Here is a 27,345-nt window from a genome sequence, read left to right on the forward strand (position 1 = left end):
TCTTAGTTCCAGTGAAAGGAACTCTCAGTGCTTCAGCATGCAAAGACATTTTGGACAATTTTGTGCTCCCAACATTGAAGGAACAGTTTAAAGATAGCCCCTTCCTTTTCCAACATGACTCCTCACCAGTGCACAAAGTAGCTCATATCTAACCTACCTTAGCACTAAGAAGACCTATCCTTTGGCCTATATTTCGAAATCAAGAAAAAAATAATTATTGGCTAGATTTGTTTATTAATTTTTTACTTTATTTATAGCACTTTTTGCAGAAAAATGTCATGGAGTGCTTTGCAAAGCCAATACATGGCACACATAGAACACAAAATGAATAAATAATTAAAATGAACATTAAAATTGAAGAACACCAGAGAAATAGAATTAAACAGAAAAACTGTTAAAAAGTGATACAGAATATCTTGGATCATGAACATACATAAAGAGACAGCTGAAAAATCAGGGAGCAGAAATTTCTATTTTAAAAAGAACTCTTTTTAGTGAGCAATAGTATCTGTCATGTTTCCCCATGGTATGAATTTAATTAAAAATAATGGCATACTAAATTAGCAAAATTGATCTAAATTCAGACAAAAAACTTAAAATCTAAGTAAAAATAGTTATATTTTTACTGTAAAAACCACAAACATGTTTAATGAATCATTTTCATTACTTGAAATGGAAATAGAAATTGTACATTTCTAAAAATTATGCACAAGTTTTGCAAACACCAAAGTTATATTCAATTCAATTTTCAATTCAATTCAATTTTATTTATATAGCGCCAAATCACAAAAAAAGTCACCTCAAGGTGCTTTATATTGTACAGTAGATACAGAGAAAAACCCAACAATCATATGACCCCCTATGAGCAAGCACGTTGGCGAGAGCGGGAAGGAAAAACTCCCTTTTAACAGGAAGAAACCTCCGGCAGAACCAGGCTCAGGGAGGGGCGGGGCCATCTGCTGCGACCGGTTGGGGTGAGAGAAGGAAGACAGGATAAAGACATGCTGTGGAAGAGAGACAGAGGTTAATAACAGATATGATTCAATGCAGAGAGGTCTGTTAACACATAGTGAGTGAGAAAGGTGACTGGAAAGGAAACACTCAATGCATCATGGGAATCCCCGGCAGCCTACGTCTATTGCAGCATAACTAAGGGAGGATTCAGGGTCACCTGGTCCAGCCCTAACTATATGCTTTAGCAAAAAGGAAAGTTTGAAGCCTAATCTTAAAAGTAGAGATAGTGTCTGTCTCCTGAATCCAAACTGGAAGCTGGTTCCACAGAAGACGGGCCTGAAAACTGAAGGCTCTGCCTCCCATTCTACTTTTAAATACTCTAGGAACAACAAGTAGGCCTGCAGAGCGAGAGCGAAGTGCTCTAATAGGGTGATATGGTACTACAAGGTCATTAAGATAAGATGAGGCCTGATTATTTAAGACCTTGTATGTGAGGAATTCTGGATTTAACAGGAAGCCAATGAAGGGAAGCCAAAACAGGAGAAACCTGCTCTCTCTTTCTAGTCCCTGTCAGGACTCTTGGAGGGAGGGGCGGCCATCTGCTGCGACCGGTTGGGGTGAGAGAAGGAAAACAGGATAAAGACATGGTACTTCTTACCTAAAATGCAACTGAGGCCTCAGGCGTTTTTTATATACCAATTTCAATCTATTTACAGAACAATCAGGTGTTCTGCATCAAATAAGAAGGCACACAAATGATTTGTGCCACTGCAAAAAATAGTTTGTGTCCACTATAAGACAGAGGAGACCAGCACAGGGATAAACCTGTATAGAGAACACTCTATGGCATTTATTACAGCACAACACATTATAGTCTTATCAGTAACTCTAATGATATGCAGAACGTTAAAAACACTTCCGTGACCAAAGCCCAATACAATCCCTCCTCAGTTCAGTTTCTATATTGGTCCATTTTCTCTCTCTTGTCACAGTTCTTCCTCCACCAACTACTCTGATTTGGTGAGGAAAGGAAAAGAAGGAAAGAAAAGGAAAATATGGTGTTAAAGGAATAAATAATAATAATGATTATAAAAGAAATTCAGAGAAAAACTTTGTCAATCTACCCGGGTAGTGCGTGTGCTTGTACATAAGCCCAGTGCTTATCTGCAAAGTTTAGTAGAATCCTCTTTTGCTGTCCTCCTGGGTGGAGCGATATGTCTCTGGAAAAACACTGCACTGGATTTGCCTTCCAAACGCTGGTCGAAGTATCCAGCAACTGTAAAAACACAACACACCAAAAAACACAAAAGTTAAAAACAGCTGGAGAATGGGATGCATGGTGAGAAAGTCCCAATAAGTCTGTAACTGAAAAACCTTTAACACCTATAACCAGGGGTGCGCATAAGTGGTCCGCAGGTGTGTTTGCGTACATAAGATTTTCTGGAGGAGGACAGACAGTTCAAATGTCTGTCCTCCTCCAGAAAATCTTATGTACGCAAACGCAGTGAAGGACAACTATAGCGACATCACTGCCCTCTATTGGATAGAATTGGTACTACATATATTAAATATTTAAAACGGTCTTCAACAGCAGTGGATTGAGAGGGCTACACAGTGGTGTACTGACGGATCCAGGATCAGTCCAAATCATCAGCAGTTTGATCCATGTATGGATTAAAGTGTATTTGTGAAAATGTTAGACTGTTCCTTTATCAGTGTGTAACAGTGTGTGTGTGAGAGCCATGTAATGTCCATGTGTGCATGCTGACTGTGCTGGTCTGACCCCCCTCCTCCTTTCAGGGTGGAGCCTGCTGGAGTCCGATGGTTGAGACCAGGTCTGAGGAAGTGTAAGTGTGTTTTTAATGGGATTCATGAAAACAAAGCAGCACACATTCAACCATCTTCATCATGTCAGGAGTCATCATCAAAGTGTCAATCAATGATCAATAACTGCAGCTTGATTGTGTTTGTTCTCTCCATCAGATTCCTGTCAACTCACAATCGACACAAACACAGTGAACACAAAGCTCCAACTGTCTGACAACAACAGGAAGGTGACACGTGTGGAGGAGGTTCAGTCATATCCTGATCATCCAGACAGATTTGATGTTTGTTACCAGCTGCTGTGTAGAAATGGTCTGACTGGTCGCTGTTACTGGGAGGTCGAGTGGAGCGGAGACGTTTATATATCAGTGAGTTACAGAAGCATCAGAAGGAAAGGAGACAGTTATGACTGTGTGTTTGGACTCAATGATCAGTCCTGGAGTCTGAGCTGCTCTGATGATGGTCCTCGTCATGTCTGGCACAATAACAGATCAACATCCATCTCCTCCTCCTCCTCCTCCTCCTCCTCCTCTGTCTCTAACAGAGCAGCAGTGTATGTGGACTGTCCTGCTGGCACTCTGTCCTTCTACAGAGTCTCCTCTGACACTCTGATCCACCTCCACACCTTCAACACCACATTCACTCAAACTCTTTATCCTGGATGTAGGTTTAGGTCTCGTGGTGCCTCAGTGTCCCTGTGCTGAGTGGAGTGTAAAGAGTGTCTCCTGTTACAGAAACACTCTGACTGTTGAACAGATAGTTCAGTCTGTACATGTCTGTCTCTTTCACTCACAAACACATTTTGTCCCATTAAAGCTCCCATTATTACAGGATCCTCATGTTGTTTTTCTGTCTTTTTCCACTCAAAGCTTCACAGTGAATATCAGTATGCTGTGTTTCTCTGAAGCTCAGTTCACAACCAGCTCCTCTGCATTTTCAACAAGTCTGAGCTCATGAAAATGAATCCAAATGTTTGATTTCTCTTTCTCAATGGGATGTTTCCAAACTCTCCACATGCTCTTACTGTTTCACTCATTGTTGGAAGCTCATCATGTGAAAATGTTTCAGCCATATAAGCTGAAAATATTGGCTCAATATTTTTGAATGCAGTTCAAGCAGAATCTGATTGTATTGAGGGATCATAATGCATGTGGCTGATCTAATAAACAGCAAAGGCTTCACTCTGCATTTTAAACTAGTCTTGTGTTTTTCCCATGTTGAACAAGAACATGGTGCAGGATGTTGGTAACAGCTTAGTTATCAAACTCTTAGAAACATGTAAAGAGTTGTGTATCACTTTAGTGTGTATGAAACTTAAAAACTACCACAAAGGGTCCTGTTGAGGAATCTGACAGACATTAGATTTGCTTTGATGTCAAACTTTTAGAAGCTGTTCCACTGTGTTGGATGTGGTTTCAAGATGGCGGCGCAATGTTGAGATTTAAATATATATTCTTAGTGCTTATTTTCTGTTTATATTGTTTTATGTACTTTAATAATGAAGCTTGTAAAGCAAGGCTACTTTTGACTCACAAACTAAGTGCTCAGCCAGACTGAGAAACAGGAATTTAGTGTAGAGCTGTACAAGCATATTAATAAATACAGGAAGCCAGACAAAAAGAGGAACTTGTTCCATATAAGGGTTTGTTTTTACCGAAACTATGGGTGACGTGCTGCAAATATATAGCGAGACAGGCTCCTGATGCCCCAGACTTGAGCTGGCGTTTCTGTGTGTGCTCAGTCTCCATTTTCTGGAAAATGTAAAATTAAAGATAATTTTTTGAGTTAGACCACTTTGAGCCGTGTCTTTCTTTGCCGTAAAGAATACAAAGAACTGGATTTAATACTTGGTGCCAGTGACCTTAGCGGCTTTCTTTTTATTTTGTGTATTTTTGTTTCACTTTTCCTCAGATATGCAGGAGCACATATGCAGTATAGCAAAACTGAACTGCTTGCAGTTTTAAACCAGAAAAACCTGCACACCTTCGCTGACAATTACTGGGACTCACAGAGACTTGGCTGAGCTCTTTCACCCCAGACACTGTGATTGAGCTTGCGGGCCATGCTACATTCGGAGCGGAGAGAAACAAAGAGAAACGCGGAGGAGGTCTGCTAGTGTTTGTAAACAATAACTGGTGCACCAACAACACAGTTAAAGTCTCCACTGCTCCCCGGACATAGAGTACATGATAATTCAATCTAGAGCCTTCTACTTGCCGAGAGAGCTAACAGCGATCACAATAAAACCGGAAACACACTACTACTTGCTACTTTGGCTCTCAGCGAAGGCGGTCGCACTTTTCTCCTCTCCTCTCCCTTATCTTCCCTGCTTAGCTTCTTATGTCCTTGTCTCGTCTCATGTGTTCTTTTCACTTCCCTGGAACACTCTCTCACAGTCTGTGTCTAAAACCAAAAGAGAATTATGGATTTGATCAACTGGTCTCTGCTATTGACACCCTTTTCTCAACGAGAAGTCTGGGCTCGGGAGAGCCCGAGTGCCCTGGAGGGACTTTCCCTGCCGGATACACGACGGACGGGTGGCAGAGGATCGTGTGCCTGGCGGGACTGTCGATCGAGGACGCTGAAGATATCTACCTATTCGGAACCATGATAACAGGGTTCTTGCTGATTGGAGCTGGCTTGGCCCTGGCTTATCGGAGAATTAAGACAGCGGATCCGGCTGTTCAAACCCCCTCAAGGCTGCCCGCTGGGATTGAAACGATGGGACAAGGTGCAGTTTCTCAGAAAGGGCTCACGGATGGCAGCATGGTAAAGAGCTTAGAAGCACTTGCGGCTGCAGTGAATACTCAGAATAATACCTCTGAGCGGATGATGGGACACATCAGGGAAGAATCCGCTCTGTTCAACACCTATGGGCGGAAGCTGGAAAACATCACGGATCAGTTGGCTGCGGTCGTGAGGGCTCAGAATCTGCTCTGTGAGCAAAAGAGTGACAAGACCACGGAATTGAAGGTAAACAACATCATGGAGAGACTGGCAGCTATCCAAAGGGAGATCAAGAGACCAGTGTCGGACTGCTAAAAAACAGCTCACAATTCTCATGAGTTGTAGTAAAAGAAAATCACAAAGAAAATCACCATCATAATACGGCTATCCCTCCGGCGCCAGCTGTGGGCTCAAGGCTGGAGCCGAACAACAACTCCCTGATAACGACTGTGTTGAGTCTGTTCCTTCCCATTCCATGCAAGGCCACCTGGGTTGGCTTGAAGACTGTTTACTTAGCCTGGCAGGGCGAAGGACACTGTCTCAGCTGAACTCTGGACACACAGACACACACATACACTGATATGCACACACTCACCCCCCTCCCTTTCCAAACGCCTTCGATGCTTGTTTCCTGTGGGGGAACACGGCGGGTCTGTGTGCCGCGCTGGAAAGGTAGCACTGTGCAGGGTGGCTACTGTGTTCGCTTCGGATTACTCCTCACCAGGCACGTGCAGAGGGGGGGGCTAGAGGGGCTTGAGCACCCGCCCCTTTCCTGATGGGTTCCCAAAGTGCCCTTTTGTTGAGGCAACTTTTTTAAAAGAAAATTTTTTTTTTTTAATGTGTGTGTGCGTGCGGAGTCCTGTCTGTGCCCCTCAACAATAATATTTAACTATTAATCACAGTTTTGCTAAATAAAAGGATCTCGCTTGCATCAGTCACATGATCACTATTAACCAATGATCGCCCTTGACGGCAGAACGCGCTGGTTACGAGCCGGGAACGAGCTCACAAAGAGCACGCGCATTTTTAGTGGTCCGGAGCTGTAGGAGAAACACAAGTTAACTCAGAGACACAGACTGATGCGACAAAACCAGTAAGTAGGTGTACAGCGTACACTGTAGTGTGTAGCACACAGGAGTATTAGCTTATTACGTACACGTTGGTAAGCTGTCTTGTTGCAACTGGAGGGAATTTCTGGAGGGATTATATTTCACTAAAAACGATCTAATATGCATGTCCACATAATAATTATTATAATTATAATATATTAAAAACACACGCTGTATTTTAAAGAACATACATTAAGAAGCAGATTATATTAGATTTATATTTTAAATAAGACAAAAGTTGGATTTTACAGCAGTAAAATGATTGTATCTCTACAGTTTAAACATGTAATAAGCTTTGCCCTGCACAGAGTGGATAGTGAAACAAATGGAATCATCATAAATACATTATTTCATATTTATTACTTCCCCCCTCCTCATTGCTTTATTATTGTAGCTCTAGTAATAAATAATAATGTAAGGATTCTGGATCAGCACCGTGATGCCCATAGTATATACAGTATTCTGAAGAAGGTCTAACATGTCACTGTGTGTGCGTGCATGTGTGTGTTTTATGTATATGGATTATTTTAAATTATTACTCATGATATAACATTGTGCAGACATGCCTGGTAAGGACATGAGGAGGAAACAGAGCTGTGTGAGGCTACTAAAGGCAGTGCTATAACATTTTTCTGTCATCATTTTATTATAGATTAAGTGCAAGAGTTGTTAGGTGTGGATAATTAGATTATAGTTTATTGCAATAGCAAGTTGTGCCTTGTTCTCAGATAGACAGCAAGTGGAGAGTGATATATGAAATGATGGGATGGAAGGAAGAAGAGAAGTAAAGAGTGATTCACAGGCAGAGCCTAAGCGCTGTCACCAATCTTTGCATTTAGTTATTATCTCATGACACTTGTTTAATCAGCTACCATCTCTCCTGTGGACTTTTTAATGTCTACAGTCTCAGATCAACACAGCCCTGCCCTCCAGCACTATCCACAGCAACCCCTCAACAGCAACATTGTACCCATCAGGTAAAACATCGGCTCCGTTTGCTTTGCCTTGTTGCCCATATTAGATTCTTGATGAATGTGTGTTGTTGTTATTCAGCCTGGCTCAATGTGCCCCTTTTTAGCTTTAAGCACCCGCCCCATTAAACCTCTCTGCACGGCCCTGCTCCTCACCCCCCACCCAACCGTGTGGCTTGTGATGTCTTTCACAATGTTGCGCTGTGGACATTTATGTGCTTTTTTGTGCAGAGGAGTTTTTTTGTTTCCTGTTCTCATGTTGTCCTCCCAGGAGCCTCTTTTTTTCCTCTTGTACTTTCCCACTGTAGTGTATATTTCAGTGTTTTTCTGTAACGCTACCGATCTCCGACTTGTATCCCCATGTAATGTCTGTAATGTTTGTGTGTGTAAGGTTGGGGGGGGGGGGGGGGGGGGGTGTGTGTCCCATTTCACTGCAGGGCAACCTGCATGTGGTGAATAAAGCCTTGATTGATTGATTGATTGATTGATAATGAGAGCTAACAGCGATCACAATAATAGCAGTTTATGTCCCGCTGTATGCTAAGTCAGCCATGGAGCTACTCCATTGCTCCATTAATAAACAGCTAACAACGCACCCGGACTGCACTGTGATCGTGGCAGTAGCACTGGGCCATATTATACCGTTCACGGTAATACCGGTACAATGTTAGGCAACGATAAGTAAATGAAATATCGCGATAGAATGTGGGTAAAATGCGCATGCGCAGTGCCTTTGTTTTCATAGCACATGGCCAATTGTTGAGTGAAACAGATGAACGAGAATTGGTTTGTAAAAATGGTGCAACTTCAGTGATGTGGAACTGGTTTGGTGTTTGTCCATCAGATACACAACAAAGCACATTTATTTGTAGAACATGCAAGCGGACTCTGTGGGGCGAAAAAAAAAAAAAAAAAAAAGAACATGCAAGCGGGCCGTCATTATTGCCGTATTTGTCGGACTAAGGTGCTCGTAAATCTGGGAGTAATCTGGGTCCTAAATGCCGTTTCTTCGGGTCCTAAATGCCGTTCTCTTCAGGTCCCAAAGTCAAACAAACACTGCAGCATCACTGAGAGTTAAAAACTGTCTAAATTCTTTCTGTCATGATCCTGGGTCGTTGACCCAGCGTTTTGTGTTTCTTTTTGGTTTCATCTTGTGTTTGGTGTTTATTCTGATTCTGTATTAATTCTTTGGGTTGGTTGTCGTGTTTATTATCCCTACCTGTGTCTCCCCTCTGTGCTCCGTTCAGGTCCCTGCGTTTTTGGTGTAAAACAGTCTGTGTGTTTCCTTTTTTACTTTGTAGGTCTGCTTCTCATCATGTCCATTAGTGTCAGCTGTGTCCACCCCTGCATGTCATCTCCTCATTACCTACAGTAGTGTGTATTTATAGTGTGTGTTGGCTTCTGTTCATCGTCGGATCGTCTGTGTTTCTCGGTGTAACTACGGCTCTCTGCAGTCGCCACTCTCCGTCTCATGCTTAGGTTTGTCATTTAGTTTTCCCAGTCTAGGTTTTTTTCAGTCATTCGTCATTCCTCACTGCCTGTTCTGTCACTCCACTTCTGTAAATAAAACATCACTCTCATCACCAGTCAACTGCCTGCATTTTGGGTCCTTTTCCTCCTACACCACACGGCTCACCCCGTCAGCTGTGACAGTACGATCCGATCATACTATAGGCCCCGCAGGCTCCGCCCGTGAGGAGGATATTCTCCGCGTACAGTGTCTGATGAGCCGAATAACCCACGCCACGGACCCACGGACAATTTGTGTTGGACTAAACACTATTAAGGCGATCGTCGAAGGAAATCCTTACCTTCGTGAGCTTTCCTGCTATGGAGACTTCATGGGAGAATTAAGCCGAGGCCAGGAGGCGTGTCGGGCTCGGGAGCAGTCAGAGTGCATCGATTACCGGAAGGCCTCGCTGCAGTCGCAGCCGATGGAGATCTCCTCCGGACAGTCGCTGCAGCAGCAGACGGAGCTCTCCGCTACGCAGCAGCAGACATTACCGCGGAGAGCTGTTTCCGTGCCGGTGCCAAGGAATTCTTCAGCCTCCGCGTCCCGCTCTGGCCACTACTCGCCTGCCTTTTTTCTCACGGCTATGTGGTCAGAAGATGAGGAGCCAGCTTTCTTTTCCCCATCATCACTAGCCACCTCTGTCGTCTTCTCCGCCTCCTCCTCCCGCAAGAAACGGCGTATGCGCCGCCAGCGCTCCTCTCCTCAGCCGGACTCTGAGATTTCGACGCAGCCACCTGTGGTGAGTGGTAAAGACTTTCTTTCTGCTTTCTCCGAACCGCAAAGTGTTACACCAGAAACTGAATCAAAAGTTTCTATGGACTCAGTATCAGATATCACTGTCTCAGTTAATTCTGAAGCGGCAAAATTAAAGACTGTGGTTTCAGGGACCATTTTTTCCAGTCCCAGGGATTTAAGGGGCTCTCTTCATGCACCCTCTGAATCTAGGGATGCTTTAAAAAGAACGGTTAATACTAACTCTAGGATTGGATATGCTAGCCCTGTTTTTCAAGGGACTGAGACCCCCGCCGGGGCCTCCCCAGAAGCTGAGCCACCTTCCTCAGCTGATTCTGGACCCCTGGAGGTTAAGGAGCCAGGGCAGTTTGTTCAGGAGCAATCCCCTTTCAAATCAAATCAAAATCAAATCAAAATTTATTTATATAGCACATATTAAAACAACAGTGTTGACCATAGTGCTTCACAGTCAGTAAAAACACGAGACAATTAAAACAAACAATAATACAGGACAACAAACAATAGGTAACAACACAATATGTCACGGGAGTGCAACGGACTCAGGCGCAGACTGAGGTAGCACGGTTCAACAGCACTTTATTAATCACACTGGTGCGCTATATACACATGAAGGGGTGGGGGGAAACACCAGGGTCCCGGGGATCAACAGGCTGGGGAGACACACTTCTTCGCACTCGCTCTGCTCCTCGTCCAAACAGTCTCCACACAAGCAGCTCACGCTCACTCACGGGGTCTGGGGGTCACAAAAGGGCTGATCCAGGTAAACAAGAGTTACTCAATATTCCAGCGACGAATACCTCAGAGCCCCAGCCTTAAGAAGAGCCAGAGAACTGCAATTTGCTCGAGATCAGCTGCAGGTGCGTGGGCCAAGGGCGGGAGCCCAATCAGAGCTCCGCCCAGGCAGACAGGTAGGAGAGAGAGAGCGAGAGAAAAACAACAAGCACTTGTGGCCACACTGGGCTGGCCGGGGAGGCACATGGACCATGACACAATAAGCTAAAACAGCCAACTAGTTAGAATCAAAGGCCAAAGTAAAAAGATAAGTTTTAAGACGTGATTTATTTATTTATTTATTTATTTATTTTAAGTGACATCAGAAACAGCAGCATGTGACCATCACGTGATGGCGGAGCTTCAGTTCATCCTTTGTCATCTTTTTTTTTTTTTTTTTTTTTTTTTTTTAATAGGACAGGGGGAAAGAATGAAAGAAAGAGGGGGAGAGAAAGAAAGAAAACCAAAGGGGAGAAGAGACGGTGAGAAGGGGGGGAAGAGAGAAAAAAAAAAACAAACAACAAAAAAAACTCCTGGGTCACCTGTATGGAGAAAAAAAAAAAAAACAAACAGAGGAGACAGCAAACAACGAAGAGCAACATAATAATAGAAAAAAAAGCACCATCACAATAAACTAGCTAGTCATAGATATCAATAGTTACTAAATAATAAACGATATTGTTCAGCACGCAAGATAGACAGCGCACAGTGTGCTTTGAGGCAGCAGCTAAGAAAGCTTTAGTCCGCGTCTGTGAATACCCATGTGTACACCTGTGTGCATACCTGTGTGGATCAGCATGCTTGCATTCCAAAGGTTTCTCCATGTAATGATCTGCTAGGGAGTGTGGGGAGCCACAGCCCTGTCCTTTATGGTATCAAGTGGGTATGGAGGAGATCAAAACTCCAGACATCCAGAGGCCCCCAGAACACAAGAGACCAAGGAAGACCAACAGAGGGGCAGCTGCGCCACTGTCCCAGTAAGAGCTAAGGAGAGTCCCAGATGAGGGCTCATTCAGCAGCCGCGGAGCAGAAGCCAGGGGGAGTTGCAGTGATGCGCCCGTGGGCTGTGCCTGAGTGACCGAGCCCCAGGCCGAGAGGCCGGGGGCACCCCACCTCCGAAATGGCCCGAGCGAGCCCCAATAAGCGGCCGCCAAGGAGTGAGCCGGTGTGTACCCGGACGCCCACCCCCAGACACAAAGAACCACCAACGCACCGACACCTGAGGGAGTCCGCCACCGGCAGGGGAAGTGGTGGTGGGGGGAGATAGGCCTCCATACCTTGATGTCCCCAGAGAGGTGGCGTCTGATACCCAACCTGACATATAGATACAAACATACAGGCACACACAGACACAAACATCCATTCCCACCCTCATGCTCTCATGTGCACTTCACACTCAACCGACGTGGAGACAAATATAAAGAGACGCTGTATACGCGATCACACTCCCCAAGCGTACTCTACAAACCGGGTCTAGGTACCCCTAGAGACGTGATTTAAAAGACTGGATAGACTCGGCAGTACGAATATGAACAGGGAGGTTATTCCAGAGTCTGGGTGCCACGGTTGCCAAGGCCCGGTCTCCTCTCGACTTCATTCGAGACCTAGGTTGTGCTAGGAGCCTGTGATTGGATGATCTAAGTACTCTGTTGGGATTATATAAGTGGAGTAGTTCAGAGAGATAGGTGGGCGCTAAATTATTCAGAAGTTTAAAAGTGAACAAAAGAATTTTAAAATCTATGCGATATTTAACAGGGAGCCAATGTAGTTTGGCTAAAATTGGAGTTATGTGTTCATGGATTCTCGTACCTGTTAAAAGACGCGCAGCTGCATTTTGAATTAACTGAAGCCGGTAAAGAGAAGAGTGTTGGAGGCCCGAGTAGAGGGAGTTACAGTAGTCCAGTCTGGATGTGATAAATGCGTGGACAAGCTTTTAAAGGTCCTTTAAAGGAAGAAATGGCTTTGCTTTAGATAAGTGAAGCAACTGGCAAAAGCTGTTTTTTACCACAGTGTAGACCTGTTTCTCAAGTTTAAAAGAGCCATCCAGGAACACTCCAAGGTTCCTTACAGTGAGCGAGAGATGGCTAGCGAGAGGGCCTAGGGCATCAGCTAACTGGTTTAGCGGAGTGTGACTACCAAAGACTGTGATTTCGGTCTTATTCTCGTTCAATGTAAGGAAATTATGTGATAACCAAATTTTAACTTCATGCAAACAGTTGAACAGAGGTTGCAAAGAAGCAGACACATCGGATTTCAGAGGTGAATAAATCTGGATATCATCGGCATAACAGTGAAAGGAGATGTTGTATTTTCTAAAAATTAATCCCAATGGCAACATGTACAAAGAGAAAAGAGCAGGACCGAGCACGGACCCTTGAGGCACACCACAATAAATAGGGGCAGAAGCCGAGGAGTGTTGCCCCATAGCAACAGAGAACGACCTCTCTGAGAGGTAGGATTTAAACCAAGTTAAAACCGTACCTTTGAGACCAACAACATGTTCCAATCTTGATAGAAAAATGTTGTGGTTAACCAAAGCAGCAGTCAAGTAAAACTAAAACCACGGAATAGCCAGAGTCAACAGTTAAGACAAGGTCATTAAAAACTCTAAGTAAGGCTGTCTCTGTGCTGTGGCGAGGTTTAAAACCAGACTGAAACTTTTCATTAATACCATTTGCATCTAAAAAGGCCTGAAGTTGTTTTAGAACGACCTTTTCCAATATTTTGGAAATAAAAGGGAGTTTGGAGATCGGCCTGTAGTTAGTGAGACCATTAGGGTCAAGATTTTTCTTTTTCATAATAGGTTGCACAACAGCATGCTTAAAGACAGACGGTACACAACCTGATGACAATGATGCATTCAGCAGAGATAAGATACAAGGACCAATAACATGTAAGGCTTCCTTAAAGAAACGAGAAGGAAGAATATCGTGCGGGGAACCAGAGATTTTGAGATGATCAATTATATCTTTTAAAGCAGAATAAGACACTGGCTCAAACTGTTGAAAGACAGTCAAGCATTCAGAGGCTGGAACTGGGTCTAATACTGATGAAAAATGAGATGGATGAGAAGCCCTTAGAGCTGAGATTTTATCAGAGAAATACTTTAAGAATTTATCACAAAGAGCAGGGGAGGCATCCCTATAAGTGACAGTGCAAGGGTTTATCACAGAGTTAAAAGTATTGTAACGATGGTTAAGTGTTATTGTACAGTGACATGTCGGTGATCTCTGCACACTGTTGTTGTTCCTTTAAGATTCATGTTTGGTTGTGGTGTACAGGAAGGGGTGGGTGGGACCTGGTTGTTCTGGTGTGTGCCAGGCTGAAGAGAGGTGGAGTTCGAGAGCGCTTCCCCCTGAGTTAACAACCCGCTGGCTTATGTGCCAAATAAACGGACAAACTGAGACCCCAACCGTCTGGTTCTTGTGAACGTTACATTGGTGTCAGAAGTGAAGAAAGAAAAAAGAACCCCAGAACGCCCGACACCCTGTTGCTGGCGACGCTTGCCGTTACGAGACGAGGATGTTGCCGGGCAAGATTAAGAAGGAGACGGAGGAGAGGGAGGTTCGTCCGCGCTCGCCCGCCCATGGAGTGAGGGAAACGGCGCTGCGGCTGTCTGCCGAGGCTGGATTTTCTCCAGGTTTGACTAGGCTCGGGAACTGTTCGCACAGCGGCCGCGATTCCGGCGGGAAGGAGTCGACCTCGCTTGGCGCGCCGTCACGTGATGTAAACAAACATGGCGGCGCCCAGCAAGCTGCAGCGAATATAAAAACGCCTAAGTTCAGCGGCAAGACGCCATGGGAAGTGTTTATCGCACAGTTCGAGCTGTTAGCTGTCGCAGCTGGCTGGTCTGAGGAACATAAAGCTCTCCAACTGGCTTTGTGTCTGTGTGAGGATGCAGCTGCATGCCTGCTGCTGCTGACCGAGGAGCAGAGGGGAGATTATAATGCTCTGGTCGGAGCACTTCAGAGGCGCTTCGGGCAGTATAACCAACCAGTGCTGCTGAGGTCGGAGTTCCACAACAGACGCAGATTGCCAGGCGAGCCCCTCCGCATTTTGGCCCATGAAATCGAGTGCCTTTGCCGGAGGGCGTATGACAGCATGCCACCATCAGTGCAAGCGGAGTTAGCTCGGGACCAGTTCCTGCAGGCCCTGAGCCCTAAAGAGCTCCGTATGCAAACTCAGCTTGCTCGGCCAGCCACACTCAGTGCAGCCCTGGAGCTAGCGTTGGAGAGGGAGATGCTTGCAGGATCCTCTGGGGGCGCTGATGACGCACACGTGGTGAGGGCTGTGTCAGCACCTGTGGAACAGATGGAGACGCCAGCGGGCTTGTGCAGTTTGGTGCAGGCGGCTTCGCTGCAGTCGCCTTCCCCTCGGGCTGGCCCACACCGCCGACCACAGAGCTGCTGGGGATGTGGACAACCCGGACACCTCATCAGGCAGTGCCCCAAGCTTGCAGCGGTTCAGGGAAACGCCCACAGGCCCGTGTAGGCGGGAGTACACGGGCCTGGGAGAACGACATCCCCACACCACCGCCACCTACACCCGGTGCGGCCATCGCTGTGGGCTGGACCCAGGTTGGCGGCTTTTGCCATGTTCCAGTGACGATCGCGGGGGTGTCCTGTACGGCCCTGCTGGACACGGGGTCCAATGCAACGCTGGTCCGACCCGATATTGTCCCAACCGGAGCTGCTGTGCAACCGACTAATGTGCAACTTAAGACTGTGACCGGTGATCTGGCCCCAATGAGAGGGAGGGGAGTGTTCCAGTTCAAGGTGGGGGACCTCGGTGTGTCTTATGCTGCCTGGGTGGCTGACGTGCAGGACGCCTGCATCCTTGGGCTGGATTTTTTACGAGCCATTGGCGGTGTACTGGACTTAGGCAAAGGCTTCCTCGTAACCCCTGATGGGAAGAAGGTGCCGCTTATTCCTCCCCCGGTCTGCACAGCATCTGCCGCGGCGTCCACCTCCACCGCAGAGACCGCTGCAGACCCGCCAGCAGAACAGCGAGCGGAGGAGGAGGAGGAGAGGCTCTTAGCAGTGAGGAGTATCTGGTCAAAGAACTGTGAGGGGCTGACTCCACAGCAGCAAGAGAGTCTATGGCAGGTACTAAAAGAGTTTAGTGACATTTTTGCCCTGAAAGAAAGTGATGTTGGCTTGACACACTTGGTAGAGCACGTCATTGAGACCGGGGATGCCCAGCCTATTAAAGTGCGCCCACGCCGCCTGCCCCTGGCTCATCAGGAGGCTGCGGACAGAGAGTTGTGTGAAATGATGAAGGCGGGCATCATAGAGCCATCTGATAGCCCGTGGGCCTCCGCGGTGGTGATGGTGCCTAAGAAAAAAAGTCCTAGGATGCGTTTCTGTGTGGACTACAGACCACTCAACAAAGTGACGAAGAAGGACTCTTACCCCCTTCCCAGGATTGATGAGTCTCTCGACTTAGTAGCCGGGTCCTCCTGGTTCTCCACCCTGGACCTGCGGAGTGGCTACTGGCAGGTGCCACTGTCCCCGGAATCCAGACCAAAGACAGCCTTCTGCACTAACAGGGGACTATGGCAGTTCAAAGTCCTGAGCTTTGGTCTTTGCAATGCTCCTGCGACCTTCGAGAGGCTTATGGACAGTGTGCTGGCTGGCGTCCCACGGCAACGGTGTCTGGTTTACCTGGATGACCTTCTAGTGCACGGGAGCTCCTTTGATGCTGCCCTGGATGCCCTGAGACAAGTGTTGGAGAGGGTGGCAGCTGCAGGCCTGAAGCTGCACCCCGACAAGTGCCACTTCATGAGGAGGGAGGTGGAGTTTCTGGGCCACAAGCTGGGTCGTGAGGGCATCAGCACGTTGGAGGAAAAAATTCACACCATTACCGAGTGGCCCACACCAGCAGACCAGAAACAGCTCAAAAGCTTCCTAGGACTGGCGTCTTATTACAGGAGGTTTGTGAAGGGCTTTTCCTCCATAGCCGCACCACTCTTCCACCTGCTGCAGAAGGACCGTGACTTCATCTGGACCCGGGACTGTCAGCAGGCGTTCGACACCCTCCGCAGATCGCTGACAGAGTCTCCAGTCCTTGCCCCCCCTGGCCCCGCCCTGCCTTTTGTCCTGGACACTGACGCAAGTAATGTGGGGCTGGGAGCGGTGTTGTCGCAGGTTGGGCCGGAAGGGGAGAAGGTGGTGGCGCACTTCAGCCGGGTCCTGAACAGGAGTGAGCGGCGCTACTGTGTCACACGACGAGAGCTGTTGGCTGTGGTGGCGGGGGTGAGACACTTTAAGTACTACCTGTGCGGCACAGCATTTGTTATCAGAACTGATCATGCTGCCCTTCAGTGGCTGATGTCTTTCAGGGAGCCAGAGGGACAGGTGGCTCGCTGGCTGGAGGAGCTCCAAGCCTTCAATTTCACTGTGGAGCACAGAGCAGGGACGCACCATTCTAACGCAGACGCCCTCTCTCGTCGCCCATGTGCTGCAGCTGGCTGCCGTTACTGTGAGAAGCGAGAGGAAATAGAGCGGGAACTCACGACAATAGACGGAGCAGCACAGCTCGCCTGCAGGGCTCTTCTGATGGTGGATGCAGCGGAGTGGAGGGCACGGCAGGAACAAGACCTGCTGCCGGTCCTGCAGTGGCTGGAGAAGGGGGAGCAACCCCTTTGGGATGAGGTCACTGGGTTTTCCATCTGTACCAGGGGGCTATGGGCCAAGTTTGCAGCTCTCAGGCTGAAGGAGGGGGTGTTGGAGCGTGCCTGGAAGGATCCTGCCACGGGGGAGGAGAGGTGGCAGGTTGTGGTGCCAAGGTCGCTGAGGTCAGCTGTGCTGGAAGCCTGCCATGGGAGCACTGGCTCCGGCCACTTTGGGGTCTCCAAGACTCTCCGCCGCCTCCGCCAGGGCTATTACTGGGGTCAACAGCGGAGGAACGTGGAGGACTTTTGCCGCAGCTGTGATGCATGTTCCTCACACAAAGGGCCACAGGACCAGTCCCGGGCTCAGCTTCAGCAGCAACCAGCAGGAGCCCCAATGGAGCGAGTAGCTGTGGACGTCATGGGCCCATTTCCTCGCACAGACAGAGGAAACCGCTATGTTCTTGTGGCCATGGACTATTTTACCAAGTGGCCGGAAGCATACGCCATCCCAGATCAGGAGGCTGAGACGGTCGCTGATGTATTAGTGGAGGGGATGTTCAGCCGCTTTGGAACAGCAGAGACCCTCCACAGTGACCAGGGGCGTAACTTTGAGTCCAAGGTATTTGCTGCCATGTGTGAACGCCTTGGGACTAAGAAAACCCGCACCACCCCACTTCACCCCCAAAGCGATGGGCTGGTGGAAAGGTTTAACAGGACGCTGGCCCAGCAGCTAGCCATCCTTACCTCAGAACACCAACGGGACTGGGATTACCATCTTCCCCTTACCCTCATGGCCTACAGGTCGGCAGTACAGGACTCCACCCAATGTACGCCTGCCCTGCTCATGTTAGGGAGAGAGCTGAGAACTCCTGCAGAGTTGGCTTTTGGGAAGCCCCCGGACGCGCCAGAGGCACCACCGGGCCGGGACTACGCAAGGAAGCTGCAGGACCGGCTGGATTCTGCACATTCCTACGCCCGAGAGCAGCTGGCGAAGGCAGGCCTGCGCCAAAAGAGGAATTACGACATCACCACTAAGGGGAGGCACTTCCATGCTGGGGAGCTGGTGTGGGTCTACAGCCCAAAGAGGAAGAAGGGACGGTGTCCTAAACTGGATAGCAGCTGGGTGGGGCCTTGCAGCGTCCTAGAGCGAGTAGGGGAGGTTGTTTACAGGGTGCAGTTGCCTCCTAGGGGGAGGATAGTAGCGCTGCACAGAGACCGGATGGCCCCCTACAGAGGGCAGTCCCTCCCCTCCTTTCCAGAGGGACGTGTACAGAGCGTCCGTGACCCTGCTCAGAGGGACCCCCGACCGGGGCTGCGTTCCCCTCCCTCGGACTCTCCACCCCAAAGCCCCGAAGCTCCGCGTCCACCTCAGGGGCTCAGGAGGTCAAGGAGGGAACGTAGGCTACCACCCCGCCTCAGAGACTGTGTCGTTCCCTCGGGGACGAGGAACTTATTGCTGGGGGGGCAGTGTAACGATGTTTAAGTGTTATTGTACAGTGACATGTCGGTGATCTCTGCACACTGTTGTTGTTCCTTTAAGATTCATGTTTGGTTGTGGTGTACAGGAAGGGGTGGGTGGGACCTGGTTGTTCTGGTGTGTGCCAGGCTGAAGAGAGGTGGAGTTCGAGAGCGCTTCCCCCTGAGTTAACAACCCGCTGGCTTATGTGCCAAATAAACGGACAAACTGAGACCCCAACCGTCTGGTTCTTGTGAACGTTACAGTATTAAAAAGGGCTCGGGGGTTGTGCCTATTAGTCATAATAATGCTAGACAAAAAGGCAGATTTGGCAGCTTTAACAGACTTTTGATACTTAGATAAACAATTATGGAGGATGTCCAGAGAGACGTGGAGTTTGTCTTTCCTCCATTTCCTTTCAGCACGACGACATTCACGCCTGAGGGCGCGAGTAGCATCATTTAGCCAGGGTTGTGAGGATTTGGCACATTTAATCTTCAGAGGAGCCACAGAGTTAAGAATGTCAGCGCATGTAGTATAAAAGAGGTTAGCAAACTCATCCGCTGATAAAACCCCATTACAGTTAGCATCAGAGAGGGGAGAGTCAAGGAAAGCATCAATGAAGTGGGCGATTGACTGGGAGTTAATCGTGCGCGTTTGCCACACAGGACCATCACTGTTCAAATCCACATCGCTCACTACAGTATTAAACAAAACCGGGAAGTGATCAGAAATCCCAAAGTCCTCTATGTCCGTGATGCAAATATCCAGACCATAAAATAGTACCAAATCAAGTATATGACCTTTTGTGTGAGTTGGTTGTGAGATTGAGGGTGCTAATAAGAGCGAGGAAATCCTTAGCTAGCGAACTGTCCTCACAGCAAACATGAATGTTGAAGTCACCAACAATTAGTATACGGTCATAATGTAGCACAAGGCTCCCCAGTAGATCAGCAAATTCTGGAAGAAAATCCTGGATAAGTTTCGGGGGGCGATACACCACAGCGCAGAGGATGGAGGGGACGCAGTTCACTTCCAATAACTGCACCTCGAAACTGGGGTACAGAACAGGTGGCAGCTACCGATATCGAAGTTTGTCTTTAAAAACTGAAGCTAGCCCTCCACCTCTTCCAGTGGTCCGGGGTGAGCTAATAAGAGCGTAGTCAGGTGGGAGCAGCTCCGAGAAGGGAAAAAGTTCGCTGGGGCGAAGCCAAGTTTCCGTCAGGAATAAGAAATCCAGTCCCGACGATAGAATAAGATCATTTAAAATAAAAGTCTTATTCGCCAGTGACCTTGTATTTAGCAAGTGTTATGGTTCAAAATATTGGGGATGGAGACAAGAGAAAAACCACAATAACAACACTGGTCCGGTCGGGTTGAGTCAAACGATGATTTTAATGATCACACACGTGGGAGATGGACACTGATGCAGACAGCCTCAAAATCTCAAAATGGTGGAGCATTGCTCAAACTCTTATAACCTCTGGTGCCTCCACCTTATCATAAAAAGCCTAAACATTCACATGCTTTCTCTCACACAGCGCCTAAGCTACGACCTTGGCTCCCTGTTTATCTGCTCCTGCTGAGATGGGGCAGAAAACTCCAGCATGTTCTGTTCTCTTCTAATCAGACAAATAAGGCGATGACTTTCTGCAAACAGTATTTCTTATAACTCAGCAGTATAATGCATCATAAAACAATATCATTCATTCACAATAAGTCAGCAGTTTAATATAATGCACATCAGTTTAACTAATGCAATAGTTATCAGCTTCTTCTAATTCAGGAGAATAATGCAAACTAAAACTACATAATAATTCACAATCTTTAATTAGGGGCATAACATGGCATAAAATAATATTATAATCTAACAATTCCCCCTGATGAGGTCATTAGAATAATGAGCTCACCAACACCCTTCAGTTCAGTGTGGCCGGGTTCATCTCTTCTCACTCCTGAGGTCCTTTGTCCCCCTGAGGGGCGAACCATATGTGGGATGACCTCTATGTTTGCGCAGTTCAGATGTAAGAAAAACTATGATTCCAACAATAGCAGGTACAGATGACACTCCCCAGTTCTCCCACAGCTTTATTTTGGTGCTCCCTTATACCCTTCAGACGTACTCAGACTAGAACCTCTGTCCAAAGAGCTTTTAGCCTTTATTTTATTGCTGCAGCTACCAGTGTCGTCCAGTTGGGTGATCCTCTGCTCTTCATTCTTCAACCTTAGGGGTTAGACAACCCTTCAGTCGTGGCACAGATCAGGGGATTATTCTGCCCCGATTTCAAACAACAATCTGTGTATCCTCCAGAAAAGGAACAGGAAGGTGTCCCCTTTTTGCCCAAGAGCCTCTCGAACTTCATTGGTCTGGTGTTCCCGGATTTCCGCCAACCCCTTCATGGTTATCGCTGTGTTTATGGGATCCATCCTTTTGTGGTGACTAGCTGGAGCCCAAACGCCATGACCCTTGGACCCAGTTGGTGTCTCGGCAGTCACTGTGTCTGTCTCTGCTACGGAGGATCCTCGCATCTCTGTGGCCTCGTCTGGTGTCTGTTCCTTTCTCTGTAAGAGACAGAAAACCAAAACACCTCTCTTCCTAACCCTAATAATCTAATGTTGTTATCTACTGACCTTCTAGTGATTCAGAATTGGTCTAAAACATTCAGAATGTCCCAGGGACTTATTCTAATCATATCCTATGTGTGTGTAAGCGTGTTTGCATTTAGCCCTCTGCACTCAAAGTCAATACCTACAATATATCAGTCCGGACAGTCACGCCGAACGAAGCTTATGACCTTCAAAAGACCAAGTGCCAACTCATTATAAGCACATTTGCAAGGTGTGTCTGAAAATTATTGAAACCCCTCTTTTTAACAAAAGACAAAGAAATTAACAAATCTTCTAAATGCTATTCAGTTCATTTCAATGATTAATGCTTAAACATGGACGTGATGATCTATGCTTCTCACTGATTCTCTAAAAAAGTCCAGAAACTTCTCGGACCGCTATTAGCTTAAGCTTTACCATTCCTAAGGTATTAAAGACACAAATGAAGTTATAAAATGTTCAAATAATCCTTGTTTGATGTTAAAGCTCAACTTTCCCCCCTTTTTTTGACACATCCCCATGTGTCAAATCAACGGAGCTAGAACATTCAAAAAAAAAGTTAGGCCGCTACAAAGTTTCCCAGACTCTTAAGGTGATCTGCGTGTAACGTTCTGACTCAGGTATTTAATATTTTAATAAATGTCGTTTAATTAACTGCCACTACTTAAACTAACCTTAACGACATAATTGAAGAAAAGATCACAAAGAATAACATGATATCAGTGTTTTGTAAGCGCGTGCGGCCTTCTATGCTCGAAGCCTTTCCCCTCAATAGATCAGTCAGACATTCGCGCTGACTGTAGCTTTTAACCCTTATTAACTTGAGCACAACTCTACAATGAGCAACAAGTTGCAATATGTATGAAAATGATCATGGTTACACCTGCAATGAAAAATTATATCATTATCCTAACACCTGTAAATAGAAGATTCATCAGAGGTTATAACAATCACAGGAACACAGATGTTAGTATAAGGTCAAAAGCTTCAATAAATGATCATCGATGCAATGCTTGTTGCTTGATTCTCATACAATAATAATGCTGATATTAAAAATAACAGTAAAACACCCCCTTTTGTCCCGTTTCACTCGACACATAAACGTTTATAAATGCCTCTTTTATTTTTGATTTTATTTCCCCGTTTTCTCCCCTTACTGACCACAGCAGGGGGATCTTAGTTTTAAATCAGCCATGAATGCAGCTCACCTGATTCATCAGTGAGCTCCACCGTCACTGGCGTCTGACAGGGTGGCGCTGCATACTCTTCCTTTAATGTCACTATTTTCAACCTGTTAATTAGAGTGTTTAAACCTGAAGTCGACTACGTCCACAACAACTCAATACAGCTGTAAATGTGGCCAATTATCAATCTATTACCAATCAATAACAACAGATAACTTCTATTTTATGCATGCTTTTAATCAACCACTCACCCAGAGGATCTCCAATCCCAGGAAGTTCCTTCTCCTCCTTTAATGAGTCTGTCCTCCTTCCATGCCCTGGTAACTGGTCCATCCAGAGCCATATGATCTCAAATATACATACAACAAGCCAAACCACACCTTGGTCACACCAACCCTCTCCCGTTATTTTTTATTTAGTTTCGACTCCAGATTTTCAATTTTTACCAGTTGTAATTAGTTTTTTCCAATTCTTTGCTAGTTTAGTCTAGTTTTTATTTTCTGAAACTCCTTAGTTTCAGTTTAATTTTAGTTGTGTTTTGCAAAAATTAAGTGTAACAAAATCTCAGTTCCATCATATCAATCATGCTCTTCTGGTTATCCTTGGGTGTCGAGACTAATAACTATTAACTCTTGCCGCACCGAGTGGTCCTAATTTTGGTTGAAGTCAATTGATAACCTTTTCCATGCGATTGTTTCACACCTTTATTTAGATGTCCCAGTCCTGTTATCTCGGGATACATCACGCTGCCTTATCTGGGGTTAGCTGTTTTCGGGGATGCGAGTTAAGTGGGTGAGCTCTTCAAGGAGGGGGAGTGTGCTCCCCCTGATGAGGTCTTCTAGGTAAGCTAGGTTAACCTTCTTGTGTGAGCTTTTCAAGTGCACTTCGAGGTTTGTGGGATTTTTAGTTTTATAAATGTCCCTCATGACCCCCTGATGACCCAGTATTTCATTTTTGCACACTGTAGTACACATTTAGTTTTTGCTTGTAGCTCTCATACTCTACTTGCCACTCCTCTAAGTCCTGATGTTTCTTAGAGAGGACAACAGTACCTTTAAAATTATATCACATGTGTGGGGGTGTGGCCTTGCCAATTGTTTTTCCCACCTTTTCAAAATGGCTGGCGTGCCCACAAGCACATTTTATGGAAGAAAGAAAGGTAAGCTTGATATTTACATTTAAAATGTTTTGTTAAACTCAGATTTTTATTTTATTCAAAAAATAAACATCTAGTAAATAATTTGAGGGGTCTTTAAGAATTAGGCTTATTTAGTTTCACAGAGAACATGACTAATTTATTAATGTGTGCTCTACACATTGGGACTTTGTACTTATATTTATTTCACTTTTTCCTAGTAGACAACTTTTGACAAAGGCGGAGAGAATTCTTAACAGAATTATTGAGGGAGATTCAAACATAGATTTTTCAAAATATGAGAGGGTCAGGACCCACTAGAAGCCACACAAAGATTATCGAGATGCAGTGGCAGATGTACCGGTAATAGAGAAAAACACAGGGCCACCTGAAATCTGTCATCCTATCTGGTGCAAAACCAACATGTAGGAGAATCTGGAATTTTTTTTTTTTTGATTTTGAGTTAAAAATAAAATATGGGTAAAATGCAGAAATGTTTTCCAGTAAAGTAAAAAATAAGAGTCGCAATTATAGCTGAATCCATGACACCTAATTGTTTCTACAAGATCACGTCGTTGCTAAAAGTTATCAGTGATCTCAATGTGTGAAAAGAACTCCCAGTATCTGGAGTTTAAGCTCCTCTTGGCTGAGAAACCCTGGGGCAAACATGTGAACAAGACCTGAATAGTACCAGTAATGAAGACTTCTCTCCAAAGATCAATAAAAGGAAGCCCCAATCAGATGAGAGTGTAGCAAAATATGGTTCACTCCCCTTGCCTGAAATGGTTAACAGTCCAAGGCATTTCAGTTGTAGAATGGGTGCAACAGTAAAACACATGTGAGATGTGGGAAGTGCCAAATGTTCCTTTGTGTGTCCGAATAAAAATAAAAAATCACAGTACTTCCTCAGATATCATAAATGAATTGGCTTTTGTGAAATAGAAAGCCCAGTGCAATCACTTGTTCCTGAACCAATGGCTTACAGCTAGTGAAGTGTCAGTGACTTCTAAGTTGGTCCCTGATCTACATCTTTGTGATATTGTTATATAAATAAGTTTTAATATCCTGCTTACAAATTTCAGTGGACCATGTAATTTTCTTAAATAGCTCTTGAATTCACATTCGTGATCAATGAACTCCCCTTGTGCACTGTAGTGCACATGCTGTAAAACTTAAATAAAATTAGTTAAAAACAATTTTGTTTTTGTAATGTGTTTATTTTACCGTCCCAACACTTGATTTATCTTAAAAAGAAAAAAGAAAAAGAAAAAATGAAACTACTTATCAATGCAACTAAACACATTTTGCTATAAATCTAGTTAATTTTGTGAACATTCATTACAGTTTTAGTTAGTATTCCTTTTTGTTTTGATTTTATTACCGTTAACGCAAATTTTTTCCACTTCTAGTTTTCGTTATTTCATTTGTTGTCTTTAATAATAATAATCTTCTCTGCACCCTTGAATAAACATACTTAATATGATCAACATTTTTGCTGCATACCAATTCACCTTTTTGATTCAAATGCTCCATCCTTATGTGGTTTATGACATGTGTTGATCTAAACCTCCACTCTGTCTCTAAATGTTTGAAGAATTTTTCGAGTTCGGGGTCAAATTTTGAGAATTTGACCATAAGTGAAAGTTATGGCGTTATCACCCCCTTTGGGGATTACCTTTTTCCAGTTTTGATGATATTCCTCCCCATTCTCTATTTTTTGCAAGTACCCCTCTTCGATGGCGAGAAACTGTTGGTGTGATCAAGCGGGTGCTGTAAAAACAAAAGCTCAGGACAGAACAGTCACCAGTCATGTACTTCATTCAAAATTAACATATATCAAACTTCATATTGATCCTCTGAGTGTAATGGTACATTTTAATTTGAATTTCTCAAAGCTAAACACAATAATTTTCTTTATTTCGCTCTGGTTGTTGTGCAGCACCACCCCTCAGCACATGCCGCTGTCGGTTCTATTTTACTTTTAAATTGCTGACTATTTCAAGAAAGCGCCCAAAAGACGGGGACCAGTGTTTATCATTACATATCTCCATTTTGAGTGTGGCTGTCTATCATTCCCCTGTTATTCATAGACCTCAGTGGAGGGTTTTTTGTTTGTTTTTTCTTTATACAATTAATTGACTCTTTACAGTGACCCACTATGGTTAATAATAACATGTTCAGTCATGAGTGGAATCAAACCTTTTCTTCACTTTAGCATTTAACATTCCCAACAATATAATGTGATACCTTAATTAAAACACAGCTACTAAAACACAATTTTCTTAATGCAAACATCAGTAGCTCAAAATTAGCAACCAAAGGGTTCAGTCTGCAGTTCACACTCCTGTGAAGCTACAGCTCTTTAGTCTCTGTCATTCTTCTGTTCTTACAAAAACAAAACAAAGCAAGACAAAACCTCCACCCTTCTTTTACAGGCTGGGTGAATTGTCTGTGGACATTCAATAATCATAAAGTCGGCACCGTTTTTGTTTCAGTATCAAGTCAGTTAAAACTTTTAGTCGTCAGTCCATCACAGTCCAGTCACATGCATACATCCACACACATTCATACCAGATATTGCTGATAATCGAGCCTCACGTGCAACCTATTCGAGGCTCCATCACCAGCAAGATGACGTCATCATTTTAAAGGAAACAGTTCCTTGTTTGTTTTTCCTTCTTTGGACTGGATTGACTCGCTGCAATCCTTTTAGGCTTCAGGACTTCTCATTCGATTAGTGTCCCATATAAGTGAATTTCTCCCAAGCTCATTATAATCATGGAGAAAAACACTTTGCGACTGTTTTCAGTAAGAATATTTTATAGCGCTTTAAAGTTCAATCTCTCAGGCCTGGATTAAAGAGCTGATTTGTTAAATCAGGAACTCACAAAATACCAAAATATAACCACCGGTGGATCATACCTCTGATGTTCTTATCTCAGTGCACTGTAACAAAAGCACAAACAAACGCAACCAATAAAATACTAATATAATAACAGATACTGGGGCCCATTGCAAACATGTCCAAAGTTCAAACCATCTTTCTCTCTCTTAGAGAAGGAAAACAATCCAAACCTCACTGATAGAATCAACCTAGTGTCAAACAAAACCCAAAAATCAACCAAACCTTCACACACTGTATTGTGTAGGCCTACAGGCACCGTAACTCCTTTTTTTTCACTGACAAAAACATGTTGGATTGACTTGATTCAATAGTAGACACTGGTTACACACAAATGTTTTGCTTTGGCAGAAACTTAAACAACTGAGTCAAATCAACACAACCTTTTCATATTCTCTCCGAAATAAAACTCACATCATTCACTCATCATTTTCACTCTGTACCACTGCTCCTTATCAGGCTGTGTGAAGCACAGTACACAATTCAGTGGAGGCCTTAAGCCATAAACAGACATCACGCACAGACATTGTTTTCACAACCAAACTACTTTAGACCTTGTCCCCTAAATCTACACAGATGCCCTCTGTGTGGCATGAAATGCATTTGACCAATAAACAATCAATGAGTTCTTATTGTTTTAACCGACTCCATATTTGGATGTTTGTGTGCAGCATTTGTTAGTAAAGCATTCTTCATTGCATCAGCGTGTGTGTGTATCACTTCTCAGTTTCGATTTTTTGCACGTGTGTGTGTCATTTCTCACTCAATCAACGAGTGCATATGTGTGTTTCTCTTCATTCTGAGTCAGTGCATGTAGATGTGTGTG

The 27,345-nt window shown here is 45.1% G+C and overlaps 1 protein-coding gene across 2 annotated transcripts in view; it reads left to right on the plus strand.

The window, feature by feature from the left end:
* The window catches only part of LOC146634712 (NACHT, LRR and PYD domains-containing protein 3-like), a 106,462-nt gene extending 102,980 nt beyond the window's left edge, over window positions 1–3,482 (plus strand). For both annotated transcript variants that reach the window (XM_085378654.1, XM_085378645.1), the window contains 2 exons: window positions 2,755–2,801; window positions 2,938–3,482. In XM_085378654.1, coding sequence (XP_085234780.1) covers window positions 2,755–2,801; window positions 2,938–3,482 — 592 coding nt within the window. The remainder of the gene's footprint in view (window positions 1–2,754; window positions 2,802–2,937) is intronic.
* Window positions 3,483–27,345: the final 23,863 nt, after the last annotated feature.

Source organism: Diplotaxodon limnothrissa, linkage group LG3, assembly GCF_057381915.1.
Source record: "Diplotaxodon limnothrissa isolate DT_005_m linkage group LG3, D_limnothrissa_male_GT1.1, whole genome shotgun sequence".
In the NCBI taxonomy this organism is placed as follows: domain Eukaryota; kingdom Metazoa; phylum Chordata; class Actinopteri; order Cichliformes; family Cichlidae; genus Diplotaxodon; species Diplotaxodon limnothrissa.